Raw genomic sequence first — 11,608 nt, 5'->3', positions numbered from 1 at the left:
ACAGAGGTGAAAGGGTGATAAAGCCTGAGATTGAGGGCCTCAAGGCACAACGGCGCACAGTTGGGCTTTCTTAGCAAGGGATAAGATGCAGAAAATGTTCTTATCAGGCGGCTCATCAACCAACAGCCGCAATCACAGGTGCGGTTTGGGGCTCACAGGGAGGTCATACAATCTGCAGTAACTCAAGGGAATGATCCAGTCTCCTGTTCATCTTCTCTTATTTCATGTGCGGTTTTTTTGTTGTTGTTTTTTTTACCCAATTGCCTTTACAAATATAAGTGAAATAGGACTCAATAGAGCACATGAGTCTGCCAAGGCTGCATTGTTAACAAATGTGGAAAAAAACACAAAAAATCATTGAATGCCATTTTTGTGTTTGTTTGGCTTTCCAGATGTTACCTGCCACACGTCGCGTTTCATGGAGGATCACACAAGACAAACGGGACTCAAATGCTGAAGTGAGAAAATCAATTTCACTGATCCTCTATGTGCATTTTTATTCAAATTTGCAAATTGGTGTGGGAGGCTGGGATGAGGTTGCGGGGTGCTCTGGCAGTTCCTTGGGGCCGACTCAGCATGCGCTCTAGCAATAAGCACTTTGCTCAGCTGGATGGGGCGAGTTCCACGTCTGCCGGTGATTTTTTGGCCATGTGTGCTGCTCTTTTTTTGTCAAATAAGCCTTTATGCTGTCATATAAAATTATGCATTGCCCTACTATACGCTTCAGGCAATCTGAATCCAGCCCTGCTCTCTGTTGTTACTTTGTATTTTTACAGTTTCCCAACTCCCTTCTCACTCTGCCCAACGTATCTGTTTTGTTTTGTTTGGGTTTTAAAAAAGAATTGCAGGCTGTATCAAATGTTATTTTTAGTACCGTATAGTCTGCATGCCACTGAAAAATGGATGGTGGCCCGTAAATGCCCCCCCGGGCCATAGTTTGCACACCACTGCTTTAGCGTTTGTGCACATGTACCTATAACAGTGCGTATGTATGTGTGTCTGTGATATCCGCAAAGTGCAAACCTTTGCTAAACTGCAGGATGCTTATGGGCTGCACTTAGAAAATGTGTTTCCAGTTTTCTGCTGACTAAAATCACTCATCAAACGCGTTCTCGATATTTCTGTGTCTCTAGGGTGAAAAATAACAAGAACAAATAGTGGGGAAAGAAACATCTTCATTTCTTTTATCTACACCACTGGGCCACAAAATGAAAATGTAATAATATCCCACGACAAATTGCTTATTGTCTCTTTGCCCCACTGCAAAGTGTAACTAAGTGCAATTTATGGAGAAATTGTGTGGGAATGCTGAAAGCTGAATGTTAACAGCTGAATGCTAAGTTGAATGCTAATAGCTGAATGCTAATGAAGGAAATTGAAAGATAAACTCTGAAAATTACAAAGTAATTAACTATTAATTACTATTAGTATCAGATGGCACCTTAAAGCAGCTATATGGAAGATTTAAAATTTAAAATCGCTACTGCCACCTGTGGCCGAAAACAAACTGCACGCTCGTACACGCTGCACGCACTCGTACGTGCACGACCTCAACACTGAAGACTGGGCTCTTCATATCCAATGAAACTATGTTTTCAGAGGTAAGAAGTTTTATAATGTTTTACAAAACTGGCCACTGGCCAATTGTTTCAAAGGCAGTACTTTTCAAAAATACATTTTTCTATTACAATGAAATAAGATTTACTCACATTATGTGGAAAATATAAACATAAAGTGCCTTTTGAAATAAATAAGACTTATTTTAACCAAAAATACTTTGTTTTCACAGATTTCTGTACTTTTAGCAGCGGTCGTGTTCCGTCATTAAAGGGACACTTTACTTATTGATCCATTTTTAGCAGCAAAAAGTTGCTACTTTTTCAATAATTAATTTGGTGACGTGATTATTTTTTTATGTACATTTAATAACTTTTAAACCATTGTTAAAATGAATCGAACGCCGGCATGTTTGTTACACGTGACTAAATAACCCGGATGTTTACGTCACTAGTGTGTAAACGCTACACTATGGAAGCACTATGCAACGCAGCCGTGCATCTAGCGTCAAACCCGGAAGGATTAAACCTTATCGCTTCGAGCCAACACGACAAAATAACACTACCGAAGGAAAGTCTGCCTTGGATGTGAAAGTTGTGGCGCCAGATGGTCTTTTCGGGCACAAAATAAACTTTGACGAACGAGTGAATCAGGCGGGGGGTGAGTGGTGCTCGTGCGGGAGCTGCAGGAATGGACAATCCGCTAATGAATGTGTGCTGTCTGGAAATGAAAGAACTCGAGGATCGGTTCCTTGCGGACAATCTCAACTGCATCCTGGAACATCAGACATTCAACATGGCAATACTAAATAGACATTCTCAGGATAGCTTTGGTTGCGATGAAAGATGTGAAGAAGAAAAGTCTTGGAGGAGCAAATATCCAACAGGTAAAGTGACACACAGTACGAGCAATGCAAAACGTGTGGAACTGACGAAATATTTCAGGAAAAAGAAAAAATAGTAAAATTAAATGTATCGTCGTTACAGCACCCAACCTCCCCTAGCTGTTTTTTTTTTCTTTTTTGCGTAGCGTCCCACTGCGGTCAGGCCAGCCGCCACTCGAAAAGACGAAGTCAAGCCAGCCGCCCCAACGATTGTTAATACTGTGCATTACGGTAACGTGCCGACGTGCCCCTGCGTTGGCCACCTTCAAATGAATTATGAAATAAAACAGTCCGTGCAGTATAATAACCATTGCCCCCCCACCCCCTAAACATGCCTACCTTTCGCTTTAAATTTGCTTCGCTTCTCCGAGATCTTTCAGTGGCCGTAGTAAGACCTCGATTTGTGCCGGCTGTTGTGAGAGTGAAGGCTCCGTGTTGCTAGCAGTTGCGGCTCCTCCATCGGCTTGATTATTTCCCACGTCTGGTTCTTTAAAGATACTCGGTACTGCGTTGGGCTTTAGTATTAGGCGTGTGGCGTACCCCATCTCAAATTGTAACATATATTCGAAGTCCTCATGCCTGAAATGTTCGCTGCGCGCACGCCTGCTTGTCCTTCGGGAGGTTGACAGCACTTAGCAAACAAACCATTGTCTACTCAAGTAGCTTTTTTTTTTTTTTTTTTTTTTTTTTTTGGGGGGGGGGGGGGGGGGGTCTCGCGGGTTTTTCCTTGCCGACGCCTTGCAAAATTTTGCAATACAGTAAGGCATAACTGACGTTTGTGTCTTCCTCGTTATGTCTGCGTGAACTACTGTTCCCCAAGCGAGTATACACACTAGTGACGTCACCACTTGGGGGCGTTGCAACACGGAAGTACTTCTATGTTGAAAAAAGTTAAATAAATCAATATAGGAGTGTATTCTTCAGCTCTTATGCATGTTTCGTAGCTATACTAACTATTTACTGCCAATCAAGCCATACATGTAAAATTAAAGGAGCCTTCCTTTAAATTATTATAGAAAATAATCGTTTTAACATATATTAATCGTAATCAAAACCGAAATGCTTCCAAATACTAGGTTTTAATTCTGGGGAGAAAATCTCACTCTCATTAACTTCTGCTGCTTCTATCCTCACCATGTGTGTTCCTTTAACCCATTTGCTCCCAATAACGTGTAAATCCATTTTTTTTTGTTTTAAGTGTCCCAAAGATGTATTTATAAGTTTTTTGTTTTTAATGCTAGAGCATACCAAAGGCTTTGATGCAGCCTCTCAATTGCAAAGAACGGTTGCAGAAATGAAATGGTAGTTATTACACAAACGGCCAGCAGGTGGCAGCAGAGCAAAGGAGATCAACCAGGGCCATCAATTTTAAAATCTTGCCGTGTGAACCAGGTTTAAGATTGAACCTAAAAAAATCCAGCCCGACCCGACCCAGGCCCGCAGGCATTAAAAGCCTGACCCAGCCCGAGCCCAACCAATTAACTTGATTTGCAGGCCGGAGCCCGAAGCAAACCAGATATTTCAATTTATCCCATAGTATTTTTGGCAGAAAAAAACGCAAGATTTTTTAAAGTTAAAATCATCTATATATTTTTATGATCATGATAAATACATTTGCACAACGAAATAACGCTGGAACACAGAATAAGAGGCCAGCCAAAGAGAGTGAAAGAGAGATCTTTATGCGTGTCATGAATTCACGTATTCATGGAAGTTCAACAACTGGGCTTTATTAACAGACACACGAGGCAACAACGGCAGAACCAGAACTCCCTCGGGCATATCAGACTGTCGTATGGAAAAACGCTGTCTCCAGGACGGCCATGCCGAAGGCTGGGTGAAGTCAAACGATTCAGGAGAGTGAAACTTAGCCATCACGTTGCTTCAGTCTTGACTGCAGAACGAAAGAGCAACGTCTGTGCACGCGAGGCAACAACGGCAGAACTCCCTCAAGGCATATCAGACTGTCGTAAAGTGTTGCTACTGCTGTAAACAAGGGGTGATACTCATTCCAAAGACCGCTAACACCTCCTAGTGGCGATCCGTAGAATAACAGTTTTAAATGACAATGTGAACTCCCTTATAATTACGCGGAGAAAAATACTGCAGCCCACTAGGCTTTAAATAGAATAATGCACTTCCTTCTGTTTTATCCAAATTATTTATTTACAACAAGTATTCCTTAGTTTAGTATCCACACATCGTTTTAGTATTCATTTTTCTAAACATATATTTATTTAAAAAAAAAAAAAAAAAAAAAAAAAAAAAAAAAAAAAAAAAAAAAAAAAAAAAAGTCAGCGAGACAGAAGCTCGGGCCCGACCTGACCCGACCCGAACGTAATGATTGACATTTTAGGCCCGACCCGACACGAATTTCGGGCCGGGTCGGGCTCGGGCTAAAGATCTTACCTCTACCCAGAATATAATGTGTGAGTCATGAGAGGTAAATATAATGACATTACTCTACTCTTAACATGGAACTAGACAATATAATAATGACAACTGTTAATATTTGGAACTTTTCTAACAAACATTGTTTACTTAAGTGAAAATGTGTGCGATTCCCTCCCCGAGTAGTTCAAGTAGCGAATTAGCTACTGGGTGTTAGCCTACATGCTAAGCTGAACACACCACTGTTAGCTAGCGGGGATTCAATGCAAGGCAATGCAGCTCCATTCATATAGTGCATTTAATGCACAACATAATTCAATGTGTTTAGCTTATCATGGTGAAAATTTCGGCGGTGTCTTTTCTCTTTTAACTTACCTTCGAAGTATGTGTCTCTCGCGTTGTGTCCGTGGGTGCGTGTGACCGGCTACTGTGATACATGGCATACACTATTGATTGGTTCAGATGCTGCTATGGGCGTTACGTTGCTGGAGTTGGACTCCATAACAGACAGAGACGCTCTGGGCTGCATTGGAAGCGAAAAGATGGGAGTTTTAAATGGATCCCTTATATCGGCCGTCAGATTAGTAAAACAGGCCGATGCCGATATGTACCAATATGTCAAATATCGGCCCGGCCGATTATCGGTCTCTCTCCATTACTTACAATTTTAAATAGAATTGTGAAAACTGATGAAACTTAGCTCTCTTCTAATGCTAATTGCTGCAAAACGGAAACAGATAGAAACAAACTTTTTTTTCCTGATGAAAGAAGAGACTTTAATCTTTCTTTTGGTAGGTTCCATGCTTTTATAGCAATTGAACACAATATTCTGTGGGCCTTGCAAAATCAGTCAAAATCCAGTAAAACGGCCGGGAGCGAACAGGATTGCTTCTGTGAAAATGGCAGGGAGTGAACGAGTTAAGTGTCCGGGCGGCAGGCGTGTCTTTTACTTTCGTTCCGCAAGCTGGGGTAGTGCTTCTGTCATTAAATTATTATGAAATATATTTTTTCAACATTTATGAATCATAATCTAATTGTCACGTGTCAAACCTCGATGAATCTAATAATCGATGTATTGGCACACCCCTAATGAGAAATTGTATGTCTGGAAGTGTGCGTGGAAAGTGGAACTTATAAAAAGTTCAATGTCAGTCCCATTGAAAATAAATGGGGAAAAGTTGATATTTAACATTAAATTGTGCAAATACTTTAAGTACTGTGAAATCAGACGATATATTTCCAAGATGGCGTGAATTTTTGAAGCAAGTTGAAAATTGAACGGTGTAAATCGCAAGTATTATGCGGGAGTTGTTTGATTGCAAAAAGTGTGCTTTCAGCATTCCCACAACTATGTACATAAGTGCCTGACAGTGCATGTGGGATGTCTTTCGGCTGCCATCCGCTTCGCTGCCAGCTCCAACCATCCCCACAACTTCTCGATGCACCACCTGTACATTGTAGAACCATAAACAATTACAAATATATATCTTATTGCTGCAGTATGAAGTATAGTAGGCTAGTTTTATTCACCTTTCTTTGCTTCAACAAAGGAAGGCCAAGCTATCTGGCGGGTGGATGCATCTGTAATTGATTAATATATATATATATATATATATATATAACATTATCACAGGGTTCACAAGTCGGTCTGTTGTTGTTCGTTGCTAGATACTGACATTCTCCCACCTCTCTCTAAAACAGTGTTTCTCAATTCCGGTGCTCAGGCCCCTCTAGCCAGCCTGTTTGCAATGTCTCCCAATTGCAACGCAGGTGAGGATCATTATCAGGCTTCTCCAGAGCTGGCTGATTAGCTGTCATTGGAATCAGCTGCATTGGGAATTGGGAGACAAGGAAAACAGGCTGGCTAGGGGGGGCCTGAGGACCGGAATTGAGAAACACTGCTCTAACACCATGACTATAACTAACACAAATAACAATGACAATACACAAGTCAGTCTGTTCTTCTTTTTTTTTTTTGTTGCTACATATTACCTCCTTACCTCCTCGTTCTGGAGCGGGGTCCGGCGACTCACTGCTTCTTCAACTCCAGCCTGAAGGCAAACGCTCATCTGAAAGGTCAGGATCCAAATCTGGTTTACTCGTCATCCTCCAAATCAGTATAATTGTCAATATCGGCCGGCGGAGCGTCGCTCAACGGCTGCTCGACGCGTTTCTTCGACGTGAAACTTGATCGCCGCCATCAGCCTTTGATGACGGTGCTTTTTCAGCCGAAAAAATAACTCATCTCGTGTTAACTGTGCTGTTTTTTTCTGTCCATCGCTCGCACTCTTTCTTCCCCGCTGCCTCCACGTTACTCGAACACGATTCTCTAGCCGCGGCCGCCTCACCCCTCCCCCCACGCCGAAGCTTACGCTTCCTGATTCTCTTCTTCTACAAAATGATCCTTGCGTGATCGTGGCTGGTTTTTATAGTTGTTGCCACCCGCTGGCCGTTGTTAACATCGCAGTCAAGCCTGATCCTTCACACAGAATCTGCGTCAGACCCTCCTTCCGGTACGCTCTTGCATAAAAAAAAAAAAAGCCTTATGAGTTATGGCGTATATATATATATATATATTATGTGTACGCGGCGACAATGACGTTTATGACGCATTGTACGTCATATGTATTTATTAATAAGGGCGAAAAAAGACGAGTGTCGATACTACACAGTCCACACCCTTGGGCTGGAAAGTGCACGGACGATAAGCGGTGCAGGAAAAGGAGCGTCAGCAGGTTTGGCGGGGAGTGGCAAGCTTATTTATTTTTAGCAATCGAGACATTAATTCTACGTAAAGCAGTAACTTACAGACCCAATATGTATACACTGAGAACCAAGTCTGCGGCCAAGATCAGCAACCTGCTTGATGAATACGAGAAAAAACATGGTCCTGTCGTCGGTGAGCAAGCGACGGCCAAAGGGAAAAAAGCTTTGCCAACAAGACCGGAAGAAACCTACTACAGTGAAGGTGAAGTTATTATAATGCACATATTTTCCTTTTCTTTATGCATTATGTTGACTTTTTATAAATCTGCTAGCCCAGAACTAAAGAAAGATTTAATTTTAAGCCCGACAAAACTTTGTAACCCAATGAGACAACTTCGATGGACTTGGGTATTCGACTGCATGAGAAAATTTCCAAGCTATCCAGCAAGATGCTTTTTAATTTGGTCATCTCTAAATTACATCGCTTGCCTTGACAACAAAATGTTGTTTTTTTTCCCCCTCTCTATTTCAGAGGAGGAAATAGCATGTGTTTACAGGACACCTGTAAGTAAGACATGCATATATTTCATATCTCTGTAGAATATTTTCATCGTTGGGTATCATTAGTTGTGTATTCTGGTTATTGTCAACATTTGATCACCATCGTTTGTCTTTTTGTAGGTCAGGAGCGATTTACCAGAAAACGAGTAAGTTATATTCCATTACAAATTGTTTGCTGTATTGTTCAATTGTTAAAATGTCTTCAACCAGTATTAACAGTGGATGTTTAGGTATGCTGCAATTCAATTCTTCCTTTGTGTATTTTGACAGAATTACAACCAGGAACAATACTGTATTGTATGAAATGGGGGTGATCCGTTTTTCTTTTTTGCATTGACAAGTTTGTGTGCACTTCTATCTACAGTGGTCAGCTTTACATGAGTGCAGGACCCGAGTGGACTGAGAGTGAAGTTCAAGACGAGTGAGTATTTTGTCTAAAAATTAGCAGTGGTCTTTTTCCTCCTCTTATCAACCTAGTAATGTAATGTGGTACATTTAGTCAATTTGCATTATGATGCAAATTGACTAAGAATCTATTATGTATCAAATCTGATATTGTTTATCCAGGTATTGTTTGGACACATTTTAATGAATTTTTGGGGTTTTCATGTGCATCACATTACTGTTGGTCTTCAGATGCTCCGACTCCGATTCAGTGTGCCCGTACACCTGGCTGAGAGAGTGTCCGTCCCTGCTCCCAGGCTGGGAGCAGATGATGTTCTTCCTCATCGCAGCACTCTTCCTCTACCTTGTCATCTCCAACAGTAGCAAAATTTATGCTAGTGTAATCTTGAATGCTCATTCAATTTTCTTAAATTGAAAATTGAATGATTTCAGAAAAATCATTCACACTTCATTGGGCTGTTCTACTTTAAACATCATTTTATTACAGAGGTTTTATTTTCTTGAATGCCCGTCTCGCGTCTTGTGACTAAATAAGAGGGCAGTGTTGTTTATTGTTGAAGACTGGTCCATATGTTCTTTGTTGTATTGAGTTAAATATACATTAAGTGCCTCAGTGGTTTTATAACAAATAAGTTGCATGTTTTAATTCAAGTCCATACCTACAAATATCTGCACTTGTGCTACAGACGTTCTTGGCTTGATTATTTTTGTACTGTTGTGATCACAAGTGTTTTAACGACTGCCAACGTAATAACAATTTTCAAAAGTCCAAGCTGTGTGGAAAGTGGAATGTATTCAATTCAACAAAAACATTTTATTCAACAGTGACATTTACACATTGAAATACAGCAATGACCATAAATGACATTTGGGTGGGTTAAAAAATAAAAAAAAAAATAAAAAATTCCAAATTTAATTTCTGGCCAACCAGTTACATTACGTAGTGGAGTTTGTCATTAGTAAAATCTGGTTTAAAAAAAAATAAAAATAAAAAAAAGTCACATTTTGCCACTTAAACTAGTAGCAGTTCTGATTTCAGTCATCCCAGGCGAATGGTACAGCCCGGCCTGCCATCCATTTTCTAGCGGCCCTCAGCATATCAAAAAAGTACTTTTGACACAGCCTGCTTTTCTAGATATACAAAGAAACAATTTAAATCTTAAACAGAAATATTTCTCTTTGTAATTTAATGAATTAAGTCAGGTGTTTCAGTTCCAGGAGCAAAAATGTTTTCTTCCACCCTCTGTGTCAAAGGTCTAATTTGTGAAAATATATCACATTAATGATGAACTAAAATCCTCAAGTAAACACTTCTTAAAAATTTGTCATTTTATTATCGATTACTCTTCGATTCTGAATGTGGAGATTGGTTCAGGGCTGCGGCGGATCTATTCTTGTGGGATACAAGGGGGGTAGGCCATCCCAAAATCAAGAATAAAAAAACAACAAAAAAAACCTAAAAAAACAGTTAAACTATAGTACATTGTTTTACATTGTTTATCCATCCATCCATCCATACATACATCCATCCATTTTCTTAACCGATTTTCCTCACAAGGGTAGCGGGGGGTGCTGGAGCCTATCCCAGCTGGCTTCGGGCAGTAGGCGGGTACACCCTGAACTGCTTGCCAGCCAATCGCAGACATGTTTAATAAAGTCAGACAATTTCAAAATGGCCCTAGCATCCTTCAATTATTCTGTATGTGGGCCTCAAAAGGAAAAAGTTTGGACATCCCTGACTTAGATGAATACAAGTATAAGAAACAAGTTCAAGTTTTTTGCTTATTGTTAAAACGAACTCAGTAGGCAACTTTGCTTGGCAGTTGACTGTGATATGGAGAGTTAACATTCTGTTACTGTACACCGGCCAACCATTACATTCTTGCACAATACTGGATAGCAATGCTTATATTTGACGGTTAGTTTTGAATGTAACTGTTAAAAGGTCATTCACTAGGATTTAATTTGCACTAATTTGAAAAGTTGTTCCAAAGTTTGAATTGTAATTAATTGAGGTGACCCAAATATTCAACACAGCTCTTGTGATGCACTATGGGTACAAATTACAACTACAGTACAATAATAAGTATTGTGATTGAATACATCTAACAGTGTCCATCAAAACTAACCATTAACTTGCAGAATATTTTATTACAGCTCTAGTATTGGATATTGTTATTATTGAAATTTTGCAAGTGGTCGTAGCACGGAGTGGCTGGATCACGTATCGTTGCTGCAATTGCACATTTAAGTGCCGTAACGGAGCAACCCTTCCAGAATGTCACATTAATACAATCATTACAATAAAGAAAGGAAACCTGAGAAATGTCAAGGCTCTAATTTTGTGGTTATGAACTGATCACTTGCTCCACTGTCACTGACTGTGTCACTAAAAGTTCACCAGGTTGTTTTACAACAAAACATTGAATGTGCTTGCTACTGTTTGTAACCATTTAGGCCTGGTTAAAAGAAACATATACTCAACAAAAATATGAATGCAACACTTGCATTTGCTCCCATTTTTTATGAGATGAACTCAAAGATCTGAAACTTCCTCTACATACACAATATCACAGTTTCTTTAAATTATTGTTCACAAACCAGTCTAAATAGTTATAGTGAGCACTTCACCTTTGCCGGGATAATCCATCCTGCCTCACAGGTGTGCCGGATCAAGATGCTGATTATACACTGATAGTGCACAGGTGTGCAGTTTTGTTCGATTCTAACCCACCTCACCTCCAACGGCTGGCCTTCCACGGACGTAGGCACGCAGCAGACCGAGCTCCAAAACCTGGGGTTGGACAGCTGAGACTCGTCTCCCCGCACCTGGCCAGAGCGGCAAGCGGAACCAACCACCACGGACAAAGCTCTCACCAACCAATCGGGAGCCGAGCTGCGCAAACCATGTCAGCCTGCAAGCGGCTTCCTTGCTCACCTGTGGAATACCTTTTTGATTGTTCTTACCTTTTTGAACGAACATTGACTATCCCCCCCACCCCCTCTCCCTTTTCTTCAAAAACTTCCCTTTTCTGCTCGCTTGACGCCGCGTCCAACTGTAAGTGCACCTTTTTATCCCGAATTCGGCATACCACTGTGTGCAAC

The 11,608-nt window shown here is 40.7% G+C and overlaps 1 protein-coding gene and 1 long non-coding RNA gene across 2 annotated transcripts; one reads left to right on the top strand and one right to left on the bottom strand.

Annotated features, from left to right (window-relative positions):
- Positions 1–4,744: 4,744 nt before the first annotated feature.
- Positions 4,745–7,305, bottom strand: LOC144033827 (uncharacterized). Its single transcript, XR_013288095.1, has 3 exons — positions 6,832–7,305; positions 6,362–6,412; positions 4,745–6,279 (listed from the first exon to the last, which is right to left on the bottom strand). It is a non-coding gene; the product is annotated as an uncharacterized LOC144033827 (long non-coding RNA).
- LOC144033826 (uncharacterized) lies at positions 6,660–10,829 on the top strand. The gene is made up of 6 exons (XM_077542163.1): positions 6,660–6,907; positions 7,472–7,799; positions 8,070–8,101; positions 8,219–8,244; positions 8,463–8,519; positions 8,735–10,829. Exons 2-6 carry the CDS (start codon positions 7,649–7,651, stop codon positions 8,916–8,918), a joined length of 450 nt encoding a protein of 149 aa, XP_077398289.1. The 5' UTR covers positions 6,660–6,907; positions 7,472–7,648; the 3' UTR covers positions 8,919–10,829.
- Positions 10,830–11,608: the final 779 nt, after the last annotated feature.

This window comes from Festucalex cinctus, chromosome 13, assembly GCF_051991245.1.
Source record: "Festucalex cinctus isolate MCC-2025b chromosome 13, RoL_Fcin_1.0, whole genome shotgun sequence".
Classification (NCBI taxonomy): Eukaryota; Metazoa; Chordata; class Actinopteri; order Syngnathiformes; family Syngnathidae; genus Festucalex; species Festucalex cinctus.
Note: the sequence above shows the minus strand (reverse complement) of the source record. Positions and strands in the feature narration are given on the sequence as shown.

Bases quoted from the DNA above. Each gene is read 5' to 3' on its own strand.
- LOC144033826 (XM_077542163.1), top strand. From the start codon at position 7,649: ATGTATACACTGAGAACCAAGTCTGCGGCCAAGATCAGCAACCTGCTT. The intron at 8,245-8,462 runs GTAAGTTATATT...TTCTATCTACAG, and splicing joins AGCGATTTACCAGAAAACGA to TGGTCAGCTTTACATGAGTG. The intron at 8,520-8,734 runs GTGAGTATTTTG...GTTGGTCTTCAG, and splicing joins GAGAGTGAAGTTCAAGACGA to ATGCTCCGACTCCGATTCAG.